At 45.9% G+C, this 26,114-nt stretch overlaps 1 protein-coding gene across 3 annotated transcripts in view; it reads left to right on the top strand.

The window, feature by feature from the left end:
• cenpi (centromere protein I) overlaps nt 1–26,114 on the top strand; it is a 109,833-nt gene that overhangs the window by 61,450 nt on the left and 22,269 nt on the right. For all 3 annotated transcript variants that reach the window (XM_085997910.1, XM_085997902.1, XM_085997919.1), the window contains 3 exons: nt 17,583–17,692; nt 21,932–22,067; nt 24,268–24,392. In XM_085997910.1, the coding sequence (XP_085854036.1) occupies nt 17,583–17,692; nt 21,932–22,067; nt 24,268–24,392 (371 nt within the window). The remainder of the gene's footprint in view (nt 1–17,582; nt 17,693–21,931; nt 22,068–24,267; nt 24,393–26,114) is intronic.

Here is a 26,114-nt window from a genome sequence, read left to right as displayed (position 1 = left end):
GGCCTACCTCAAATGTAACAAGTCATTTGCTATAGCAGAGGACCTGGCCGGATACTGACCTTTTGTTGTTGAAACACAACATGCAGTTTGCTAGACATGCCAGGGTCTCCTATACCCTTCAGGAATGTATGAATCAAATGTGTTGCTTCATTATCATACAAAAAAAAATGGAAAGGGCAAAGAGGCAGAAAAAATATGATCATTGCCAATTCAATGTTTATTTATATGAAAATTGCTGAAAAAATGATTTTGCTTCCCTTTAAGAGACACCTAGTGACATGTGGGTTGTGCTGCAGTTGATATATTTAATTATTTGTATATAATTTTTTATTTATATATTTTTATATATACATATATATCTGTTGATTTTATTTATATTATATATCTATATATATAAAAGGATATGTCTGTCTGTCTGTCTATCTGGCCGGCTATACAATCAAAAGTTATAGAGCGTACCTACACATATGTTCTATCAAAAGAAAGCTCATCATTAGGGGATTCTTGTAGGCGTATTTACTTTTTGCTCGGACAAAAATTGTGCCGACGGTCGGACAAAAATTGTGCCGACGGTATCCAAAAAACGTTCAAAATTCCTCTCATCCGCTCATTTGCATAGAGTGGGGGCGGGCGGGCCATCCTACAGTTCAGTGACATGATGATTGACCAATCCTACAGTTCAGTGACCTGACGGTTGGCCAATCGGTGCGTGTGTGGGCGGGCCGTATCATTCTGAACCGAGGTGAGTCGCCGCCATCTTGATTCCAAACTTTTCATTTCTTTTTCCCACTTTATGCGTGTTTCTTTTCAAATCTACATTTCCAAGCAAAAAAAAAAAGTTGCTTTTAAAACAAGTTTTTTTTAAAAAGTTAATTAATTTGTAAATCTTTTCTCTAACATCTAGAATTTTCCTACCTTTCACCGTTTTTCCAGGCCTGTAAGCCTGGGCCTCTGTTGCCCAGCCATGCCCGAGCTAGGCACCACCTGTCGCACTCAACAAGCGGCTCGCGATCGCCGCCATCTTTGTGAAGGCTGGAGGGGGCGGGCCTCAGCCGAGCGTCGCCACCGCCGCCATCTTAGTAAAGGCGGGTGGGGCAGGAGTCAGCGCGCGCGGCTTGAGTCCGGCCGGGCCTCACGTGGTCGGTTGCGCTGCGGCGTCTCTCTGCTCTTGAAGCCGGCTCGGGTGGGGGGCGGGGTTCGGCAGATCGGGGCTCGGGGGAGCGGGGCTCGTGAGATCGGGCCTCGGGAGATCGGGGTGGGGGGAGCCTCGGGAGATGGCAGGTGCGGGGCTCGGGAGATCGGGCCTCGGGAGGGCGGGCCTCGGAAGGGCGGGCCTCGGGAGATTGGTGGGGGGGGCTCGGGGGGTGCGGGGCTCGGGAGATCGGGCCTCGGGAGGGCGGGCCTCGGGGGGCGGGGCTCGGGGACTCTTTTTCTCCCCCCCCCCCCCCCCCCCACCATCGCTGACAGAGGGGAGAGGGTCTGCTGGCTCCCCCTCCCTTTCTCCCCCCTCTCTTCCCCCTCTCCCCCCCTTCCCCCCTACCCTCCCCCCCCACCCTCCCCCTCCTCCCCCTTTCTCTCCCCCCCCCTTTCTCCCCCCCCCTTTCTCTCTCCCCCCCCCCCCTTTCTCTCTCTTCCCCCCCCCCCCTTTCTCTCTCCCCCCCCCCCCCCCCTTTCTCTCCCCCCCCCATCATAAGAAAGCTTATGATTAGGGGAGTGTCATAGGCGTGTTTATTTTTTGGTCAGACAAAAATTGTTCGGACAGTGTACAAAAAACGGACAAAATCCACTCATTTCACAGAGGCTTGCAGCCACACCCGAGTCATAGAGTTTTACAGCACAGAAAGAGGCCCTTCGGCCCATCGTGTCTGCGCCGCCCATCCATCCCTGTCCAGTCTAATCCCATTTTCCAGCATTTGGTCCATAGCCTTGTATGCAATGGCATTTCAAGTGCTCATCCAAATGCTTCTTGAATGTTGTGAGGGTTCCTGCCTCTACCACCCTTTCAGGCATTGAATTCCACATTCCAACCACCCTCTGGGTGAAAAAGTTCCTCCTCAAATCCCCTCTAAATCTCCTGCCCCTTACCCTGAATCTATGCCCCCTTGTTATTGACCCCCCCCACTAAGGGGAAAAGTTCCTCTTTATCTACCCTATCTATGCCCCTCATCATTTTGTACACCTCAATCAGGTCCCCCCTCAGCCTTCTTTGCTCCAAGGAAAACAACCCCAGCCTGTCCAGCCTCTCTTCATAGCTGAGGCGCTCCATCCCAGGTAACATCCTGGTGAATCTTCTCTGCACCCTCTCCAAAGCAATCACATCCTTCCTATAGTGAGGCGACCAGAACTGCACACAGTACTCCAGCTGTGGCCTCACCAGCGTTTTGTACAGCTCCATCATAACCTCCCTGCTCTTATATTCTATGCCTCGGCTAATGAAGGCAAGTATCCCATATGCCTTTTTAACCACCTTATCTACCTGCTCCGCTGCCTTCAGGGATCTATGTACATGTACACCAAGGTCCCTCTGACCCTCTGTACTTCCTAGGGTCCTACCACTCATTGTGTATTCCCTTGCCTTATTTGTCCGTCCAAAATGCATCACCTCGCACTTTTCAGGGTTAAATTCCATTTGCCACTTTTCCGCCCATCTGACCAACCCGTTTATATTGTCCTGTAGCCTAAGGCTTTCCTCCTCGCAATTTACCACCCCACCAATTTTCGTGTCATCTGCGAACTTACTGATCATACCTTTTACATTCTCATCCAAATCATTTATGTAGATCACAAACAACAAGGGACCCAGCACCGATCCCTGAGGTACCCCACTGGACACAGGCTTCCAGTCACAAAAGCAACCTTCGACCATCACCCTCTGCCTCCTGCCACTCAGCCAGTTTAGGATCCAACGCGCCAAGGCACCCTGGATCCCATGGGCTCTTACCTTCTTGACCAGTCTCCTATGCGGGACTTTGTCAAAAGCTTTACTGAAGTCCATGTAAACCACATCCACAGCATTTCCCTCATCCACCCCCGTAGTCACCCCCTCGAAAAATTCAATCAGATTTGTCAGACATGATTTACCCTTGACAAAGCCATGCTGACTATCCCCGATTAATCCTTGCCTCTCCAAGTGGAGATTAATTTTGTCCCTCAGAATTTTTTCCAATAATTTCTCTACCACAGATGTTAGGCTCACTGGCCTGTAATTCCCTGGTTTATCCCTGCTACCCTTCTTGAATAATGGTACTACGTTAGCTGTTCTCCAGTCCTCTGGTACATCCCCTGTGGCCAGAGAGGTTCTGAAAATTTGTGTCAGAGCCCCTGCAATCTCCTCCTTTGCCTCCCACAGCAGCCTGGGATACATCTTGTCCGGGCCTGGGGATTTATCCACTTTTTGGCCTTTAGAAGCTGTTGCTAAGCAACAGTGATTGTTGTCAGATAACTCTGGAGTGTATGGCAGTTTTGAGGGAACGGCAGCAGCTCGGTCCCGCGGGTGCCGGATAGCACAAAGTTTCCTGTATATAGATTTGTACTTTTTTCTTAACATGGGCTCAAAAAAACGTTGCAGACTTGGACGCAGCACTTCTGATGCACGCCGAGATAAGGCTCAGAGAGCTGCTGAAACTGATGAGCAGAGACAGGCTCGCCTTCAGGCTAACCAGGACAGAAATGCTGCTGCTAGATCAGCTGAGACTCCTCAACAATCTGAGGGACGTAAAGCCGCCAACACAGCCAGAATGGCAACTGCCAGAGCCTCGGAGACTCCTGACCAGACTCGGGCACGGCAAGCTGTTGACCAGGCGAGACATACCCAAGCCAGAGACTCATGACCAGACTCAGGCACGTCGTCAGTCCGACACTGTCCACATGGCCATTGCCAGAGTTGACATTTGGAATCATTGGCATAGAGCAGCCTTCTCCTATGAACCCACCATCAATTATGAAGCAGACCCCACAGTCATCATTGGCAGGATGACCATCATTTGCCCTCACTGTGGCGCTCTGACGTGGGAAAGGGAAATTGATGGGATATGCTGCAATGGAGGAAAGGTGAAACTTCCACCACTACCAGCTCCACCTGAACCCCCACACTCACTTCTGTTGGGCAGAACTCCAGCTTCAAGACAATTACTCACTCATATCAGGAAGTACAACAACTGTTTCGCAATGACCTCTTTGGTGCAAACAGAGTGCATGAATCAGGATTTTGCCCAACTTTTAAAGTTCATGGACAGGTGTACCATACAGCTGGCTCCCTACTTCCTCTACCAAACGAAAGACCTCAGTTTCTCCAAATCTACTACTTGGATGATGACGAGGAGCAAGCCAATCGCCGCAGGGAAGCTGCTGTTCACCCCGCACAACAACACCAAATCAAGCTTCAAACTTTGCTTGGGTTACAGGAGATGCTTCATCAGCAAAACCCATATATAAAGAGTTTCAAAACAGCCATCGAAAAAAACAACAAATGAAGACCTCAAAGTTGTCATCAAAGCTGACCAGACTCCTGCAGGTGAACATGGGCGACGCTTCAATGCTCCTACCACCAATGAAGTAGCCATTGTCATTGTGGGCCAAGAATTTGAACAACGGGACATTGTCTTGCATATGAGAGGTGGTCCACTCAAAAGAATTTCTGAGCTTCACAGGTCATATGATCCTATGCAATACCCGCTTTTGTTTTGCCATGGGGAAGATGGATATGATGCCTATAACAAGATCCCACATGTTGACCCCAAAACTGGTGTGCCACCTACAACCCAAAGACAAAAGATGCTATCTGCCATGGAATTCTATGCATATAGGCTGATGGAACGACAAACTGGTTCAAACCACCTGCTTCAGTGTGGAGGACTTCTCCACCAATTCCTCACTGACATGTATGCAAAAATGGAAGGAGAGCGGCTTAATTGGTTCCAGAATAACCACCAATAGTCACAGACTATATACACTTGCGAGATGCTGTGGCCAATGATGGCAACACGGAGGACATTAGTCAAATGGTCATCCTACCATCCACCTTTGTTGGAGGTCCTAGGTACATGCATGAGCACACACAGGATGCCATGACCTATGTCAGAAACTATGGCAGACCTGACCCCTCTATCACCATGACTTGCAATCCCCAATGGCAGGAGTTCCCACCCAAAGCTGGTACTGAAAGGCATGACCTCATAGCACGGGTCTTCAACCTCAAAGTTAAAAAACTGGTAAAACTCCTGACTGTAGGCAAAATTTTTGGTGCACCCCATTGCTACATGTACAGCATTGAGTGGCAGAAGAGAGGACTTCCTCATGTTCATCTTTTACTCTGGCTTCAGGCAAAGATTCACCCCAATCAAGTTGATTCCTTCATCTCTGCAGAGCTACCCGATAAGGACAAGGATCCAATCCTCTTTGATGTTGTTGTAAAAAATATGATTCATGGTCCTTGTGGGCAACACAACCCTTCTTCTCCCTGCATGAAAAACAATGAATGTACAAAAAGGTACCCAAAGCCACTCCGCGAACAAACTCAGCATGGGGATGATGGCTATCCTTTGTACAGGAGAAGGGGCAAAGAGAGTGGAGGTTTCAGCACTGAAATAAGAATGCGAAATCGGCATTCTGGTGAGTCAGGCCAACCTGGTCAGTCAAATCAGACAAGACAGCAAGGACAGCCATTGGAAGTTGACAACCGTTGGATTGTTCCTTATTGTCCACTCCTATCCAGGCTCTTCAAATGTCACATCAATGTGGAGTACTGCCACTCAGTTAAGTCTTTCAAATATGTGTGCAAGTACATCCATAAGGGCAGTGACCAAGCTGTCTTTGATCTTCAACGGGTTGGACAGCAAAATCAAAATGATGAGATCGCCACACATCTGATGGGCCATTACATCTGCAGCAATGAGGCAGCCTGGCGAATTTTTGGTTTTGACATCAACAAGCATTACCCCACTGTCACTAAATTGGATGTGCACTTGCAAAATGGACAAAGGGTTTTCTTCCGACCAGTAAATGCCAGGCAACGTGCCGAGGAACCTCCAAAGACAAAACTGACAGCATTCTTTGAGTTGTGCCAAACGATTGACTTTGCCAAGACACTTTTGTATCATCAGGTGCCCAAGTACTACACCTGGCAGCCAAACAAGACATGGCGGGCTCGGCGCCCTGGACCAGGTCAGAAGGAAGTTCCTGGTCATACAGGGGTGTACTCATCTGATGCACTTGGCAGAGTCTACACGGTCCATCCAAACAACACAGAGTGCTTTCACCTTCGTCTACTCCTCCATGAGGTTGCTGGCCCAACATCATTTAATGACCTCAAGAATTTCAATGGCCATCTCTGTGCCTCCTTTCAAGAAGCTTGCCGCAGGAGAGGACACATTGAGGATGACATTCATTGGCATGCAACGATGACAGAAGCTGCTCTGTCTTACTCTCCCAATAGGCTACAAAATCTCTTTGCCATTGTAATTGCCCTCTGCAGCCCTTCCAACCCGATGCAGTTGTGGGAAGATCACAAAGACAGCCTGACGGAAGACATCTTACACCAACTCAGGAGAGCCAACCCCGCAATGGAGTTGAACTTCACTGATGCAATGTACAATCAGGTATTGATCCTTTTGGAGGAGAAGACTTTGGCATTGGTTGGCAAGTCTCTGACTGAGTTGAACCTTCCATCTCCCTGTAGGAATACTTCTCCAGGTCTCAGCAGAGAGATACTCAGTGAAACCACCTACAATGTTGAGGAACTGACCTCCTTTGTCACCGTCACTGAACCTAAGTTGGTTCCAGACCAGAAACAGACATACAGGTTGGTTGTGGATATGGTGGAAAACAATGCTGGTGGCATTATTTTCCTCGATGCACCTGGTGGAACAGGAAAGACATTCCTGATCAATCTTTTACTGGCCATGGTTCGCTCTAAGGGATGCATTGCACTGGCTGTTGCCTCATCAGGAATCGCTGCAACTCTTCTCCAAGGAGGTCGCACTGCCCACTCAACCTTTGCTCTCCCTCTGGATCTGACAAGACAAGAACACCCAGTGTGTAACATTAGCAAAGGAACTGGTGCTGCTGAGTTGCTTCAAAAGTGTAGACTCATTGTGTGGGATGAGTGTGCAATGGCCCACAAGAGGGCGCTTGAAGCACTCAACAGAACTCTTCAAGATCTGAGAGGCAACAATAGGCTGATGGGTGGCATCACCCTGTTGCTGGCAGGTGATTTCCGCCAAATCCTGCCAGTTGTCCCCAGAGGAACACCTGCAGATGAACTCAATGCATGTCTCAAGGCATCGCATCTGTGGCCAGCTGTGCAAACAGTCCATTTGACCACAAACATGCGTGTTCATATGCATGGTGACGAAATGGCAGGATCCTTTACCCGACTTGCTAAATTTGGGAGATGAAAGTTGCCAATTGACAGCAGTGGTCAAATCACAATTCCTCCAGGCTGTGACAGTCAAGTCAGAACAGTTGATGAGTTGATCTCAAAGGTGTATCCAGACTTCCTCAATCACTTCAAAGATCCCAAGTGGCTGTGTGAATGGTCAATACTTGCACCCAAGAATGATACTGTCAACAACATCAACATGCTGCTTTTTCAAAAACTCCCTGGCCAAGAGCGAATTTATAAAAGTGTTGATACTGTTTGTGACAGTGCTGATGGGGTACACTACCCCACTGAGTTCCTCAACTCATTGCAGCCTTCAGGAACACCTCCTCACAAACTCTTACTGAAGGAGGGCACCCCCCATCATGCTCTTAAGAAACATTGATCCACCAAAGTTGTGCAATGGAACCAGACTGGCAGTCAAAAAGCTCATGCCAAATCTCATTGAGGCTACCATCATATCAGGCTGCGCCAGAGGTGAGGATGTTCTTATTCCTCGAATTCCAATGATACCAAATGACTTGCCATTTCAATTTAAAAGGCGACAGTTTACTGTAACAATTTATTTTGCAATGTCAATCAACAAGGCACAGGGGCAGACTTTGAAGGTTGCTGGCATCAACTTACTCACGCCCTGTTTTTCACATGGCCAGTTGTACATGGCATGTTCAAGAGTTGGTGCATCAAGGAATCTGTTTCTTTCAACACCCTCAGGAAAAACAGAAAATGGTGTATATCAACGGGCTCTCCAATAATGCCATCATTAGGGAAGGAAAACAGGTCACTGTAAAACCCGAACAAAATATAGCACCCCTGCCTTCCAACACACAAATTGAAACTTAAAGAAAATGCTGTTATCATGTTAATGCGCAACATTAATCCACCTCAATTATGCAATGATACACGCTTGCAAAATCGAAAAAAAAATTTATACAGATTATACCGAATTTAGTATTTTTATTTAGATTAAAATTCCGTCAAAGCCACTATATTTTACGCGCTGCCAAGTAACGATGGGAAGGGCATAGAAAAAGAAAATATACTCCGCCATCAATACCTGTCCATCAGCGTTGTATTATGCAAATAGTTGGCGCATTTGGTGAAGAAATTTTTTCTCAATAAAAATACCGATTCTGGGAAACTCTTTATATAAAAAAAAAAAAAAAAAAAACGAAGCCATGCAATTTCCTCCTGGGTTGGCTATGGAAAATTGCATTTTTATATCATAATCATTGAGTCTTTTTTTAAGCGGAATGTGGTCCTCTCATTAAAAGTTTCAACAATTTTATTGCTTTTTACAATAATGCACAATCATTATATGATCATGACACATTAATGTCAATGATAACATTGCAAAATTATAATTCTGCTTGCTACCTCCAAAGTGACATAGAAGGAAAACTGTAAAAACTTGAATTTTTGGCTACTGTCGATCCCCATTAACAAAAAACTAAGTTAAACAACCACCTCCTGGGTGCTTAGGAAGAGTTCTTCAATCCCAACAGTTTTATAAACAGTTTTATAAACATGGCAGAGGGTTCTTCAGTTCCCTCGGCAACGCCGGGTACTCCAGCTAGTATACCTATATTATAACTATTAATGATTGAATGTTTCACTATTATAGTCTGTAGAGTGTTCAGGATACATTTAAGCATGCATTCCCACAGATTTAATGGCTTGCAGCACCATAAGGGGTCAACGGTAGCAAAAATTGTTTTGGAAGTAAAAGTGAAATTTCCTTTCCTCAAAGGTATCTGTGAGGTCTGCAGGGGTCCAAAGTCTCCATGTTTACTTTTGGAGGTGTAGAAGTTCTTGTTCATGAAGTCAGGAGATGCACAGTGATGTGGACCCTCAAGGAGAGCAGCAGTGGTAGAAGGTGGTGAAGGCAACCAGTGGCACCTCAGTGTCGGAAAAATGTGCAAGATAAGAGCTAGCCGCACCTTCAAAGAATGCAGTGTACCAACTGTGTTTGCCACATACAGTGACTTCGCCCTCGCAATTTTGAAGTGCTTGAATTTTCCTGGAGACTGTGTGACCTCCCTTGCATCCCTAGCCTTCACCTGAAAGTGCCCCTTCACTCGCAGTCTTGTATGCATTCACCACACTAAACACCTTGAGTGTCAAGTTGCTCGCTGCATGCATTTATCATCGGCCCCATTATGATACCTGGGTTTTACTGGTACCATTAGGTCTGCTTTCTTGTAAATTTGTGGCCACAGAGACCAGACTTGTGGCATGGTAGGCATGTGCACATACGATGTTGCACTTTCTCAGGATGGCAACACATGCAGGCAGCTGCCAGGGAAGCAAGCGTTTGCTTACATAATGGTCTGCTGCTGATCACAAACAAGCAGCATTTTGAGAGAATGGTGTACTTTCCAGTTTTTATACATTTGCCCATTGATGAGGAGAGCATGTATGGGTGCAATCTGTGACTCCTGTTCTTTGGGGAATCCTGCCAATCGGTAAAATTGCAAAGCTTTGTCTTTGAGCTTTCGTAAAGAAGTGTTTATAGATTCACTTAATCAACAACTAGGATTAAGACCCATGAGTAACTAGGGGATCAAATGTCAGTGAATTCCAGGTTCATTTCCTTACTGATCATACAGCTTTACAACATCCAACAGATTCAAACACTGCTTTTTCTGCCTTTAAGGGGCTGCGTGGCCCATTCAAAATATCGCACATGTGCGGTGTGGTAAACCACTGTTTGTATTCCACTGTGTACATGCCTGTACATGCCTCGGCTGACTCCTCCCACGAGTCCAGGTATAAAGGTGACTGCTCCACTGTCCCTCTGTATTCTGGACCGGTCGACCACTCGAGGCACACCTTCATTCTCTTGTTAATAAAAGCCTGTTAGTTACTCGCTTAATCTCAGTCTTTTGAGTTATTGATAGCGCATCAATTTTATTAACAAGATTTTTATAATGGTGAAGATCCTCACACCAGCATGCCTGGACTTAGATCATCGGGAGGCGGACTCATCCACCAAGTTTACTCACTGGCTTAGGTGTTTTGAAAAATTCCTGATCGCCTCCGCTGCAACGGTCAAATCGGACGAGGACAAACTGGATGTCCTGACCTCCAAAGTGAACCACCGAGTGTACTCGGTACTCCAGGACGCGACCTCGTACGCGGATGCTATCAAGCTCCTCAAGGACCAGTACACGCGCCCAGTGAACGAGGTGTACGCTAGGCACCTCCTGGGGAGTCGTAAACGACAACCTGGGGAATCGACCGAGGAATACCTTCAGGCACTGTCTGTGCTTGGCCGGGCCTGTGGTTGTAAGGATGTAAAGGCCGCCGTGTACACAGAGGAACTTATCCGGGACGCTTTTGTAGCGGGCCACAGGTCCAATTACACCCGACAGCGACTGTTGGAGCAGAGTGACCTCGACCTCAACAAGGCCTCTGAACTCGCACCATCATTGGACGCAGCCTACCGGGGCATGGACGCCTACTCCTCTGCACCGTGGACGCCGCAGGGAACGACAGCCTGGGACACGGTAGGACCGTCTCATAGCGCCGTACCACCCCAGCCACATCCCAGCAACGGCCCAACTACCGCAGCAGTGTCCCAAGGCCAGACAGCAGTGCCCCAAGGCCAGAAATGCTACTTCTGTGGCCGGGCCAAACACCCCAGAGCATGCTGCCCGGCGAAAAATGCGATCTGCTCGGGCTGCGGGAAGAAGGGACACTACGCCAGCGTCTGCAGAGCCAAAGCCACCCCGAGCCCCAGCAGCGCCGCGTGCGGGCCGCCATCTTGGGCCTCCCCAGCCATGTGCGAACCACCGGAACAGCAGCCATTTTGGACGCCTCCAGCCACATGGGGATCATGGACGCCGCCATCTTGGACGACAGCCAGGACACAACAGGCCCCCAACACCGCCTCATCTGATACCCGCAGCGACACACCGACCCCTACGCTGGCCTCCGTTACGCTGGACCAAGCGAGACCGCACCAACTGGCCCGGTCCACAATGGACATTAAGGTAAATGGTCACGAAACAATCTGCCTTTTTGACTCTTGGAGCATGGAGAGCTTCATCCACCCCGACACGGTGCGGCGTTGCTCTCTCCCAGTCCTGCCTGCGCACCAGCGGATTTCTATGGCCTCCAAGTCCCAGTCGGCGGACATTGGCGGCTACTGCGTGGTGACACTCGTAGTAGACGGGACTGTGTACGATAATTTTAAACTTCTGATCCTGCCCCACCTCTGCGCTGCCGTTCTACTGGGGTTAGATTTTCAGTGCCACCTTAAAAGTGTTACGATGGCGTACGGTGGACCACTCCCCCCACACTCAGTCCGCAGCCAGCAGCTTCAAAATTGCCCGCGCGCACCAGGTGCAAACTCTCCACACTCAGTCACCCCCCCCCCCCCCACTGTTTGCTAACCTCACCCCCGACTGTAAGCCCATCGCCACAAAGAGCAGGCAATACAGTGCCGGGGACAGGGTTTTCATTAAAACCGAAGTGGAGCGGCTCCTGAAGGAGGGGATTATTGAGGGCAGCACCAGCCCCTGGCGAGCCCAGGTTGTGGTCGTTAAGACCGGCGAGAAGCAGCGCCTGGTCATCGACTACAGCCAGACAATAAATCGCTACACCCTGCTGGACGCTTACCCACTCCCCCGCATAGCTGATATGGTCAACCAGATCGCGCAGTACCGCGTCTTCTCGACCATTGACCTGAAATCAGCGTACCACCAGCTCCCTATCCGCCCTGAGGACCGCCAGTATACTGCCTTTGAGGCAAACGGCCGCCTCTATCACTTCCTTAGGGTTCCCTTTGGCGTCACCAACGGGGTCTCCGTCTTCCAAAGGGAGATGGACCGGATGGTCAATCAAAATGCGTTGCAGGCCACTTTCCCATATCTGGACAATGTGATCGTCTGCGGCCATGACTTGCAGGACCATGACGCAAACCTCGAAAAATTCCTCCGCACCGCCCAACTCCTGAACCTGACGTATAACAAGGAGAAGTGCATATTCCGCACAACCCGCCTCGCCATCCTTGGCTGTGTTGTGGAACACGGAGTCATCGGTCCCGACCCCGACCGGATGCGTCCCCTTATGGAACTCCCACTGCCTCAAGGCCCTGAAGAGGTGCCGAGGGTTTTTCTCCTATTACGCCCAGTGGGTCCCCTACTATGCGGACACGGCCCGTCCGCTGATCAAGTCCACCTCCTTTCCCGTGATGGCAGAGGCCCGCTTAGCCTTCCACCGTATCAAGGATGACATTGCCAAAGCCACCATGCACGCAGTGGATGAATCCATCCCCTTCCAGGTGGAAAGCGACGCATCCGACTTTGCCCTGGCCGCTACCCTTAATCAGGCGGGGAGACCCGTGGCCTTCTTTTCACGAACCCTCCAGGGCCCGGAGACCAGACACTCCGCTGTTGAGAAGGAGGCCCAGGCTATTGTGGAGGCCGTGCGTCATTGGAGGCACTACCTGGCCGGAAAACGATTTATCCTGCTCACTGACCAGCATTCAGTTGCTTTTATGTTTAACAACAAGCAGAGGGGCAAAATCAAAAACGACAAGATCTTGAGGTGGAGAATCGAACTTTCCACCTACAATTACGAGATCTTGTACCGGCCCGGGGAGCTCAATGAACCCCCGGATGCTCTATCGCGTGGCACCTGCGCCAGCGCGCAGATCGATAGACTGCGGGCCCTCCACAATGACCTCTGCCACCCGGGGGTCACCAGGTTCTTCCACTTCATCAAGGCCCGCAACCTGCCTTACTCCATTGAGGAGGTCAGGACCATGACCAGGAACTGCCAAGTCTGCGCTGAGTGCAAACTGCACTTTTATAGACCAGACAGGGCTCACCTGATAAAAGCCACTCGCCCCTTCGAGCGCCTGAGCGTTGATTTTAAAGGGCTTCTCCCCTCCTCCGACCGCAATGTGTACTTCCTCAACATTATTGATGAGTACTCCCGTTTCCCGTTCGCCATCCCCTGCACGGACATGACCAGTGCCACGGTCATTAAATGTCTGAACGACCTCTTCACCCTGTTCGGTTTCCCCAGCTATATCCATAGCGACCGGGGCTCATCGTTTATGAGCGACGAACTCCGCTAGTACCTGCTCGCTAGGGGTATTGCCACAAGCAGGACAACCAGTTACAACCCCCGGGGGAACGGACAGGTGGAAAGAGAGAATGCGACAGTTTGGAAGGCCGCCCTGCTAGCCTTAAAGTCTAGGGGCCTTCCGACCTCCCGCTAGCAGGATGTACTCTCCGATGCGCTCCACTCTATTCGGTCACTGCTCTGCACTGCCACTAACACCACCCCTCATGAGAAAATGTTTGTCTTCCCAAGGAAGTCCACATCGGGGACATCGCTACCGCCATGGCTGACGTCCCCAGGGCCAGTCCTACTGAGAAGACACGTGAGGACCCATAAAACGGACCCCCTGGTCGAGAGGGTCGACCTCCTCCACGCCAACCCCCAGTATGCTTACATTGCGTACCCGGACGGGCGGGAGGACACAGTCTCCATACGAGACCTCGCACCCTCGGGGGCTGCAGTAACCCACAACCCACTACCACCCACCCCCCCCCCCACGATCCAATATCCAGCCCCAGCAGATGGCAGGCCTGGTCCCCGCGACCCGCTCGACACCCACGAGGACTACACACCAGTGCCCCAGCCTACGCGGGACTTGACGCCGGAAGCTTCACTACCCCTGCCGTCGCCACGTCAATCACAGCGGCAGACAAGACCTCTGGAGAGACTACAATACACTAACTTTTAATACACTTCACCCCGCCGGACTCATTTTTAAACAAGGGGTGAATGTGGTAAACCACTGTTTGTATTCCACTGTGTACATGCCTGTACATGCTTCGGCTGACTCCTCCCACGAGTCCAGGTATAAAGGTGACTGCTCCACAGTCCCTCTGTATTCTGGACCGGTCGACCACTCGAGGCACACCTTCATTCTCTTGTTAATAAAAGCCTGTTAGTTACTCGCTTAATCTCAGTCTTTTGAGTTATTGATAGCGCATCATGCGGTTTTTCCTATTTAAAAGCCGGTGAGCTGGCTGCGCGGGGACTGCAGAGCGCTGCGCGGCTGTGCAGCTTAAAGGGAATATTGATCATTACCATTGCTGTGAAGATACGAAACAGAATCATAGAACCTTCTTGGGAGAGGAGACCATTCCTGCCTCCTTAATGGTTTGAAACCAGAGAAAACGATGAAAGTTTTTTAATTTAAAACAAAAATCTAGATTCATTTTTATTTTGTCAGACTCACATTTCTTGTAGTCTCACATTTTTGTCCAAGCCTAGACACAAAAGGCATCAAGGGGTATGGGGAGAGAGCGGGAATATGATATTGAGATAGAGGATCAGCCATGATCATATTGAATGGCGGAGCAGGCTCGACGGGCCGAATGGCATACTCCTGCTCCTATTTTTCTATGTTGGTGCCACTTGCCCATGGAAAAGCTGATGGAATTGTTTGATCTAGAGAACAATGCATATGTGACCTACTTGATTAATCTGTGCACAGCCGTATGTTACAAATCTCCCAAGTGGTAGCATAGAATGACCCCGTGGCATAGAAATTAAGAATGATGGTGGCCATAACTGACAGTGCATGCAGTGGAGGTAGGCTGCAGGTCCACATGAAACATGTGGCATAACTCATGGCTTCCTTTTGTAAAGTGAAGTCCCTGCAAGCAATGGTCCTTGGTTATAAGCAGCCAAGTGTGGGTAGGTATATCTGTATACTCTGGTTTAGGGTTATCGGCAAATGAGAGCCATGCGCCTCCAGTGCAGCCTAACCTCCCTCGGTTGCTCCTCTTCTTTCCAGAAGCAAAGATAGAAGGAAATTATCAGTAGGATACCAATAGTGAAACGTTGGGGAGGTCGAGGGTAAAGAGCAGCCTCTCAGCAAATGGCATGTGGGCAGACAGCAACAAATATAACACCCTAACTTTAAAAAAATTAACAGTGACTATACATTTAAAATTTGTCATCTTAAATTTACTTCTGCATTCACAATAGACAGTTTTTTCCTGGCGCGATTAAAACCACATAAATGAGGCATTAATAATGAAAAATGGGATGTACGAAGTCACAAAAATCATTGCTGCCTCATTTACACGTATCTGTGCAACAATAGGAGGGCATCTCCACCGTCTGCCAGAAATGACAGTGAAAAATTGGGTGACTGCTAAAGTGAGCAGGGATCCAGTGTAGCGGATCCCCACTTCTTTCCATCCAATTACTGCCTCAAAAATGGACCGATTTGCTGCAGGAAATTTCGGCTATTAAGTTTATCATTTACTAGATTAAGGACTGGGTATACAGTTCCCTCACTCTCACCTGGGTGGTAATTGTTTTGACCCTTTCTGCCAATTTGAGGACACCCTGGTGTTTCTCCTTTTCTTCATTTCACACTTGAGCTGCTTCATCTCAAGCTGGCAATCCATTTTGTTAACCTTGTTTGTGTGCTGCCATTCCTTCCAGTGAATGTCATGCAGATGATCTTTTTCTTCAGCCTTGTGCTGTCTTTCTGCCCTGTGCTGACCTCCTTTTCCTGCTGTAATGTTAGTTTATACAATTTAATATTATGTCCACACTAGTTGTCTTCTGCTGTCAGTGTGGCCAGTTCTTTTTCTCCTTTTTGGGTTCTGGTGCTCATAATATTGGCAATTGCCTCTGATAGTTTTATTTTACCTTTAAATAGTCTGTTGGTCTGTGATTGACACTTGTTTCACCTTAGCTGCCATCAATTTTTGCAATTCGGGCTGTTTCCCAACACCTATTTCTCATGTAAATGGTTTGATAATTTCAGCACAGTCTCCTATGAACTGTAACCTGTGTCTTTATTGTGTGCAATATTTGATTTAGCATAGCCAGGGCTAACAACTAACCCAAATCACTGTAATCACAGTAAATTGCTGACTGGAGAAGATGTGGGATGCCCACTAATTTCCTGTTAATCCAGATGATGGCATTTGAAATATCTGTAAGGCTGCTATGTGAAAGAATCATCATTCAGTCACTATTGTTATCTAGATTCAGCAGCCCTACATATATTTGGTAGATCGCTTAACAGAACTAGAAGAAATGGATTCGATTGTGGGAGAAGGGGAAGACTTGCTACTGAATTTTTCACTACCCATATGTGAAGGATGTTGAATAAGAAAGTTCTTTCCCATTTACAAATATGTGCATCCTCTATCTCTCAACTGTCCCCTCAGACTTACTGAAATGTAAGTTTTTTCTCTCTTCGCTTAGTTAGATGCAAGTTAGAGAGCTGCTGCTCGGCTATGCACCCAGTGCTTATGTGATTTGGGAGTGGAGATACTAAGGGTTACCTGATGGCGTTGCATTCTGAAGAGATAAAATAGTCACCAGGGAGAATTCAACACCCAAGTGGTTTTCCCAAAGGACAATTTAATCCAGAGCATCACAAAGTTTGTGGATGGTGCACATTAGGGAAAATTAAGTTTCTACAAGTTATATTACCTCTCTCTCATATCTCATTGTCATAACAACTCATTGTATTTCGAACAGCCCCAAAGTTCTTGCCTTTAATATGCTGCTGGATTATTCCAAACATTTATTACTATGTTAGTAGCTCTTGAGTTGTGGTAGAGTAGAAAGAGCTCTACTTTGCACCTGACCAGGAAGGGCTTCTCGCCAACACTGGGTGTCTGAAATGAAAAGTATCCCATTCCCCAATATTGATATCCTTCAGTGTGATATCGAGGGAGTGCTGCATTGTCGGAGGTGCTGTCTTTTGGAAGAGACGTTAAACCAAGGCCGAGTTTGCCCCCCCCCCCCCCCCTTGAGTGGACATAAAAGATCCAAAGAAAAGCAGGGTACTTTTCCTGATGTCCTGGCCAACAATTATCCCTCAAAACAATACCATCAACACAGATTATATAGTCCTTTATCTCAATTCTACAGGACCTTACTGTGTGCAAGTTATGTTGCCTACATAACAACAGTGATTACAATTCAGAAGTACTTCATTGGCTGTGTTGCACTTTGGGAAGTCCTAAAGACATAAAAGGTATATAAGTACAAATTTGTTCTTATTGAAAACAAAATTTTGCGCACAAATATATTTCACTTTGACAGTAATTAAGATATTTTCAGAATTTTATACAAAGTAATGTACACTTCTACAGCAGACTAGTCAGTCACTGCTAATCTTACCTGATATATTTATCCACAGTGCAGTGTGATCGAGAGTCTCACCAACCTGCTGGTTAAATGGCTGATCTGGCATTCTGTGTGTGTGGCTGAGATGGACAAAGAGATTCCCAATGTTTTACAGAGTCCACAGTGAGTATCTATAGTGCAGGGAATGCACACAAAAATAATTGAGAGTCTGACCCTTTGGTTACAGATTAACTTTAAACATGGCTTTATTTTGGATTTTACTTTTATTTACATAAATGAGGACTCTCCTGATGGCTAATTAATTTTACAATGATTAGCAAATCCATTAATACCAGGATGGCCCCAGCCTTGTATTAGCTGATTGCAGGCAGGGCAGAGGGATTGTTGTAATTGACCTCAGCACCCCTAGATTAGGGAGGGGAAAATTGGCAACTGTTCCCAATCTTAATTGCTATTCAGCAGCTTCTGCTGAAAGTGCATGCGTATGGACGTCAGCTGAGGACACATACCGGCTTGGCTGTAAGATCTCTTGATTGAATAGCCTGTCAAAAACAGAGAGTCGGGATAAATGGGACATTTTCAGGTTGGCAAACTGTAACTAGTGGGGTGCCGCAGGGATCAATGCTGGGGCCTCAACTATTTACAATCTATATTAATGACTTGGATGAAGGGACCAAGTGTAATGTAACCAAATTTGCTGATGATACAAAGATAGGTGGGAAAGCAAATTGTGTGGAGGACACAGAATCTCCAAAGGGATATAGATAGGCTAAGTGAGTGGGCAAAAATCTGGCAGATGGAGTATAATGTGGGAAAATACAAGGTTATCCACTTTGGTAGGAAAAATAAAAAAGCAAATTATTATTTAAATGGGGAGAGATTACAAAATGCTGAGGTACAGAGGGATCTGGGGGTCCTTGTACATGAATCACAATATGTTAGCATGCAGGTACAGCAAGTAATTAGGAAGGCAATGGAAGGTTGGCCTTTATTGCAAAGCGAATGGAGTATAAAAATAGGGAAGTCCTGTTACAACTGTGGTGAGACTACACCTGGAGTACTGCGTACAGTTTTGGTCTCCTTATTTAAGGAAGGATATACTTGCATTGGAGGCAGTTCGGAGAAGGTTCACGAGGTTGATTCCGGAGATGAAGGGGTTGTCTTATGAAGAAAGGTTGAGCAGGTTGGGCCTCTACTCATTGGATTTTAGAAGAATGAGAGGGGATCTTATTGAAACATATAAGATTCTGAAGGGGCTTGACAGGGTAGATGCAGAGAGGATGTTTCCCCTTGTGGGAGAATCTAGAACTACGGGGCATAATTTCAGAATAAGGGGGCACCCACTTAAAATGGAAATGAGGAGGAATTTCTTCTCTGAAGGTTGTGAATCTTTGAAATTCTCTTCCCCAGAGAGCTGTGGAAGCTGGGTCATTGAATTTATTTAAGGTGGCGATAGACTGATTTTTGAATGGTAAAGGAGTCGAGGGTTATGGGGAGTGGGCAGAGAAGTGGAGATGAGGCCAAGATCAGATCAGCCATGATCTTATTGAATGGCGGAGCAGGCTCGAGCGGCCAGATGACCTACTCCTGCTCCTGCTCCTACGTCTTATGTTCTTATGTCTTATGTCATAAGAACATAAGAAATAGGAGCAGGAGTAGGCCATTTGGCCCTTCGAGCCTGTCCTCCATTCAATAAGATCATGGCTGATCTTCGACCTCATCTCCACTTTCCTGCACTATTTCCCATATCCCTTGATTCCCTTAATATTCAAAAATCTATCGATCTCTGTCTTGAATACATTCAACGACTGAGCCTCCACAGCCCTCTGGGGTAGAGAATTCCAAAGATTCACCACCCTCTGAGTGAAGAAATTTCTCCTCATCTCAGTCCGAAATGGCCGACCCCTTATTTTGAGACTGTGACCCCTGGTTCTAGACTCCCCAGCCAAGGGAAACCTCCTCCCTGCATCTACCCTGTCAAACCCTGTAAGAATGTTTCAATGAGATCACCTCTCATTCTTCTAAACTCTAGAGAATATAGGCCTAGTCTACTCAATCTCTCCTCATATGACAATCCCTCCATCCCAGGAACCAGTCTGGTGAACCTTCGTTGCACTCCCTCTATGGCAAGTCTATCCTTCCTTAGGTAAGGAGACCAAAACTGTACACAATACTCCAGGTGTGGTCTCACCAGGGCCCTATATAATTGCAGTAAGATGTCTTTACTTTTGTACTCAAATCCTCTTGTAATAATGGCCAACATACCATTTGCTTTCCTAATTGCTTGCTGTACCTGCATGTTAACTTTCAGTGATTCGTGTGCAAGGACACCCAGGTCCCTCTGAACACCAACATTTCCCAATCTCTCACCATTTTAAAAATACTCTGGTTTTTCTATTGTTCCTACCAAAGTGGATAACTTCACATTTCTCCACATTATATTCCATTTGCCATGTTCTTGCCCACTCACTTAGCCTGTCTATATAAACCCTTGAAGCTTCCTTGCATCCTCCTCACAACTTACATTCCCACCCAGCTTTGTATCATCAGCAAACTTGGATACATTACATTTGGTCCCCTCATCCAAATCAAATCGTTGATGTAGATTGTGAATAGCTGAGGCCCGAGCACTGACCCTTCCGGTACCCCGTCATCAGTTATTGTCGAGGCTCACACATGAAGAATGGCCACTTGGAGTATGACCAATGATTGTGAATTCATACCCCAGCAAGCAGTTGCTTGTTGGTGACAAACGAGGAGTGAAAAGTGCCAAGAAAAATTTGGGAGTGGGGGCGGGATCTGCACATGCTGTCGTGCATAATGGGATGGTCACAATTATTGTACTATTCCAGTGTCCACTTTGAGTGTGCAAAAGTGATGGCCTGTCAGGTCTTGTACTTTTCCAACTTGAATGCTGGCAGAAAATACCAAAGAGGATCAGTAACATGTTTGGCAGTGAGGTTCATGGATGTCGCAGGAGATAAACTTCCCCTTGATGGAAAGCACAACTTTGTGGAGTTTTATTGGGAGGCGTGCAACCAGGACATCAGCAGGCTATGATGGCTATTCTTAGGCTTGTAATTAGAACTGGGGGGGTTCCCTGTTTTTCATTCTAAGCGGGGGCTCTTCTGACTTCAATCATCCCCTTCCAATAAGCCACAGCCATCATCCACCAGATCAGCTAGTGCCAGTGAGTTGCACTAATTCCTTGCTTAAATCTGACGCCGTAATTCATAATCCATTTTGATGAATTTGGATCCTCAGATTGTTTGATTCAACATTTAGCTAGCATTAGGTGTGTTGCCATGGATATTATTTGGAAGGATACAATGCTGCTTATTCTTCCTACTTAAAAGCATTCTCTCTTGGACTTGACTAATTAATGTGCAGTATTTGACTGATTTGGGAATTTTGGAAATAGAGCCTGCTTGAAGTTCATCGCCTCCTATGCCGAGTGTCTCCTCCAATCAAGACACTTGGGGTGGTGTATACACTGCGGGACGGGAGCAATCACAGTACGGAACCAAAATTCTCTTAAACCGAAGTGCATGTCAATGATTTTCAACTAATGTATTCTTTTTATAATTTCTAAGTTTGTGGAAATGTCTGGAAAAGAGAAAACCAGCAGTAAAACAGAGCAGCTGAGGTAGAGATCCTTGCATATTTTAAGGGAAAAGTGGTCAAACATTTAAAGCAGAGAATGGTACAAGGCTATGTGTGAGCGAGCAGGGGAGTGGGATTAGTTTTGGACTGCTCTAGCAAAGAGCCGGCACAGACATAATGGGCCAACTGCTTCCCTCTGTGCTGTAAGCTTCTATAGTTCTGTGGTTAGCCTGGTGGGAATGAACTTCATTTGAATAATGACTGCTACAGTGATGGTAAACAATTTACCTTTTATTGTGTCATAAAAGTTGGGGTATTTTGATCGAGGTGCAGAATTTGAACTGCTGTTTGCTCACGTTCCACTTGCTGTGCATTCACGCAGAAATTGTTTAATTTTTTTAAGGCTATGCGTTTTGGTAGATTTTCCTGTAATTGTTCCTTTTTAATAAGCTGTCTGGAATTATACTACTGTAGCTGAAAGATCAAGGGCACAGCCTGTTTCCTATAGCTGGTCTCCAAGCGCTTCTGGGCCAGATGTGATTTTCCGTCAATTTTACCCCTCCCTTTTTGCTGCGTTCAGCGGCTCAAATTCGGACTCAATCTCTGTCTACCCCCTGCTCCATGGTCTTGAGTTAAATAAGCTAATACTCCGCTATAATGTACTTCCGAGAGGAACTTCCCAGAGCTATCTTTCTGCAGCTCTCCTTTAACTTGTTGGCTTTGAGATGGTGTGGATAATAAAGCAGTCTAAGAGAAGAACTTTCACTGAATCCTTTTTAAATATGTTTGTGCTTTCAGGAATGTGTCCCTTTCTGGATTAGTGAATTCTGTTTCTGAACTTGTGGAATTTTGTGCAAGAATTTCCATTGTAGCCCTGCAGATGGAGGCTTACAACAGTCTGCTGTTGCACTTCATACTCAACTTCTATGAGACGGTGAGAGAGACTGAATCATGCTTAGTTAACTGCTTTCTGAGTGCTAGATTATTAATCAGAAGTCCAGATAAATGAAGTACAATTTGAGTGGCCATCAGTATACAACTACTGTAGTACTAACTGGAATCCTGGCTGATACTTGAATCTCTTTCTCCTCCTTCTCCCCCCTCCCCCCCCCAACTCCTCTGTAATCTGGAGACAGAGGCCAATTGTAGTATTTCTGTTGTTCCCTGGTTGAGGTCAGCTAATTCAACATACACCAGGGATTTTCCTGGAGTGTATGTCAGTTTAGTAGAGACTCATACATTTTTTTAAAAAGGGTCATCCTTTTGTGCACATTGTCAGTATACTTCACCCATGCCATATACTTCTGATAATTCAAAGTAATTTATTGTGCTTAAAATCAATTATTATCCAATAATTTGACTCGAGCAGTGTAAATAACATGGCAAAGTGGAAATTTAATGTTACAGTAAATTCAGGAAATTTTGAACTGGTGACGTTCAATTAAGAGGAGCAGACTTGTTCAAGAAGTGATAAAAACCAATGGCAGGAGAGGTAAAATTGTACTGAGGTTGGATCATTTTAAAATATTTGGTTTAGGTGGCCTTGAATTGCCATCTTTTGTACAGTGATTGCAATAGAATCTTTTGTTAAAAATGGATGATGGGGATTATGGGTAGATACACCCAGGGCTGAGAATTCCATTAGCTTGGGAGTCATCTGCTTTTTTTCTGAATTCTTCACACATTGGTGGATAATTGTGAATTCTAGCATCGTGCATGTTTACTGCCACCAGATGGTAGAGTTGTTTGTACACAGTTCATTAGGAATCTCCAGTAACACACACTAGTATTAGGGTAATATTAATTACAGTCTGTAGTATCTGTTAATCATCAAAACAGACATTTGGTCCCTCAAGTCTGCACTGATGTGTTTCTCCACAAGTCACCTTGTCTAATCCCATACTCGTGCTCACTCCTCTCACCCTTTAATATTCCTCTTTTTCAAGCAACTATTTAATTCCCGTTTAAATTAATTTACAGATTGTGCTTAAAGAACTGTTGTGGCAGAGAATTCCATAATCTAGCCATCATCTGTGTAAAATGTTTTTAAAATTCTCTTTGTAATTATCTTAAATTTTATGCACTCTTGTTACATCTCGCTGACCAATGGGCATAATCCAAATCACAGCACAGCTCGCTTTACATCTTCAACTGAGAATTGGATAAATACTTGAAGGGAAAAAAATTACACAGTTATGGGGAAAGAGCAGGGAGGTAGGATTAATGGGATAGCTTGACCAAAGAGCCGGCCCAAGAACGATGGGCTGAATGGCCTACTGTGTTATATCATTCTATGATCTATCACTGTTTACCTTCTAACCATTCATAATCCTGGAGGCCTATATCAGGTCACTTTTTTAAAATAAATTGCATATACACAGTGCCTTTAACAAATGAAAATGTCCCACGGCAATTCACAGATTTGAGGAAAAATAGGTGGTGATGGGGAGATTAGGAGGGGTGGCCAAAAGCTTGGGTACAGAGGTGAGTTTTAAGGAGTGTCTAGATGGAGAAGAGGAATGTGGAGATGCTGAAGGGTTTAGAGAGGAAATTGCAGAACATAGGAACCAGCTGACTGAAAGGACAGCCTCCAATGGTGGAGCGAAGAGAGTTGGTGTATAAACCACGCTGGAGTCGGAAGAATGAAGAGTTCAGCGTGGTGTCAGGCAGGCAAAGGTTATAGAGGATAGGCAAGAGTGAGAGATAAGGCTATAGAGGAATTTAAATATAGGAATTTAAAATTTGAGGTGTTGCAGTACCGGGAGTCAGTGAGGATGGGCAAATGGGACTTGGTGTGGAATAAGATACCAGCAGCAGAAGTAGGATGAGCTGAAGTTTGTGGAGAATGCTAAATTATAACTCTTGGGATGTCCTGAGGTTGTGAAAGGTGCTATATAAATGCAAAAATAAAAACAAACGCTGGAAATACTCAGCAGGTCAGGCAGCATCTGTGGGGAGAGAAACAGATTTATATAAATGCAAGTTTGTTTGTAATCGGCTCTCTCTGTCAATGTTCCTCAAAAATCTCATTGCTCTTGCTTTGCTTAGGTGCAGCCTGTCTATCTCGTACCAGAGATTATTGTCACATATTTCTAGTTACTTAACTTTGTGGTTTTATGCTATTCTGTCCTCAGGTATCTGATCTGTATTTGAAATACAGTCTACCCCTGGTGATTATGCCACCTGCTGGTATCTTCTACCCAGCGTTATTGAGTTTGGAATCCGTAAGCTTGAATCAGCTGTGCTACATTATGCATAGGTGAGTATTGCATCTCCTGCAGTACATACCACTGACCTGGAATATTTCTGTAAAATCAATGGACTTGCCTGCATTTACTATATTTTTTAATGTGAATGGAAATCCCAGCTGTTGTCTAGTTTTTGAATGGCTGCAGGAAGAACATTTCTTCAGCTTTCAGAGACCAAAGGGACCATCTGCAAATTAGCAAATGGCTTTTTCTATGTAATTTCTGTAACTATGCGCATATTCCTGGTGACAGTTGAGGATTGACATTTGATGTGAGGCGGTGCTGGAGAAATGTACTGATACTGATTATACTATTAGGAATATAGAATATAACATGTGCTTGAGTGAGTGGTGAATGCTCCCTTGGTAATTAATTTCAGAAACAAGGCATGCTACCAGTGACAGTCACAAGTAAGTTAAGTGATATCTTGGCTGCCTGATGTCCTAGTGAAAAGAGACACTACTTTGATGTAGCACTACTAAGCCATACAAACCAAATAGTTTCTGGTTTGAACCCTGGTATAGGTTTAATTAACCAATTTGAGTGAAGGCAACAGTTAAGGAGTTGCAATTAGCTATTGGTCTGTGGATTAGAAAAACAACCGGCATTCTGCCCAATAGCTATTCAGTACCACTTACTGGAAAGTGTGTGTGTGGCTGTTGACTGTGGGCAGGTTGGGGCTTGGCTGCCTTCCATGGTCAAGCAAGCTGGTGACAGTCACCATCTAGATTCTAGCATGTAGAATTGCTACTTCCTGTGGAAGCATACACTAGCATGAATCAGCACCTGATATAAATAAACCTATAAACTTTCTAAACGATGTTAATCAAAGGGCACCAGATGAATCTTTTAATTCCTTCACTGTAGCTCATGGTCAAAGAGTGGTCTGGAAATTTACCGTCTCATGCTCTTTCTTTCGCCAACTTCGGTTTGATCTTTGGTGTCAAAGCATCATCTTTTATATATCTGATTTCCAAGGTAAAACCTCTTCCATTTCAACCAACCTGTGCGATGCACCGTATTCCAAGGATTCCCTTATTTAGTGACAATACCTTACAATGAGCAAAACTTCATTGGTTGAAAACTTTATTCGCTTTATTTTGCCTTTAAATAATAGGGTATGACAACATAGATATGGATTTAGGTCATTTCCAGTTTTATTGCAACAACTACTTCACTTTCGGTTTTAAATTATGGTCCAGGACAGCACAATCTAAGGATGGTTCTTTAGGTCATTCCAGATCCTTATTACCTTTAATAGAACCCTCCATTCAACCTTGACAAGCCTGGGGGTGCCTAGCTTCAGCCATTGCTGGGAACTAGGTGCTAACAGTGAAAGATCCTTTTGTCAGTGCAGTGCTGTTTTCGAGTACCCATGGTTCTCAGCATTAATGCTTTCTGTTTTCCCAGAGTTCAATGGAATTGTTGCAAACATAATTTTTAGGACACCGTGCAATTTTAGGGCATGCTTCCTCAAACCATTCTTGAGATGGAAAAAAAAATTGAGGGGGGTTGGTGGTTTATTTTTAGCTACCACTGTGCAGAGATAAAAATAAAAAATGCACAATTGCTGGAAGTTTGAAATATAAAAAGAAAATGCTATAAATTCTCAAGATGGCTCCTGGGCTGGCAGCTCCTTACTGAGCTGCTCTTCTCTTCAACTGTATCCTTGGTCATCCATTACCATCCTTTACCCTTTCTTCCCCCATCTCCTTTTTTCCATTGCTTAAGAT

The sequence above is a fragment of the Somniosus microcephalus genome, chromosome 1, assembly GCF_052327205.1.
Source record: "Somniosus microcephalus isolate GS21.2 chromosome 1, FLI_Smic_1.0, whole genome shotgun sequence".
NCBI lineage: Eukaryota > Metazoa > Chordata > Chondrichthyes > Squaliformes > Somniosidae > Somniosus > Somniosus microcephalus.
The sequence above is the reverse complement of the archived record's forward strand: the minus strand, read 5'-3'. Positions and strand labels throughout refer to the sequence as shown.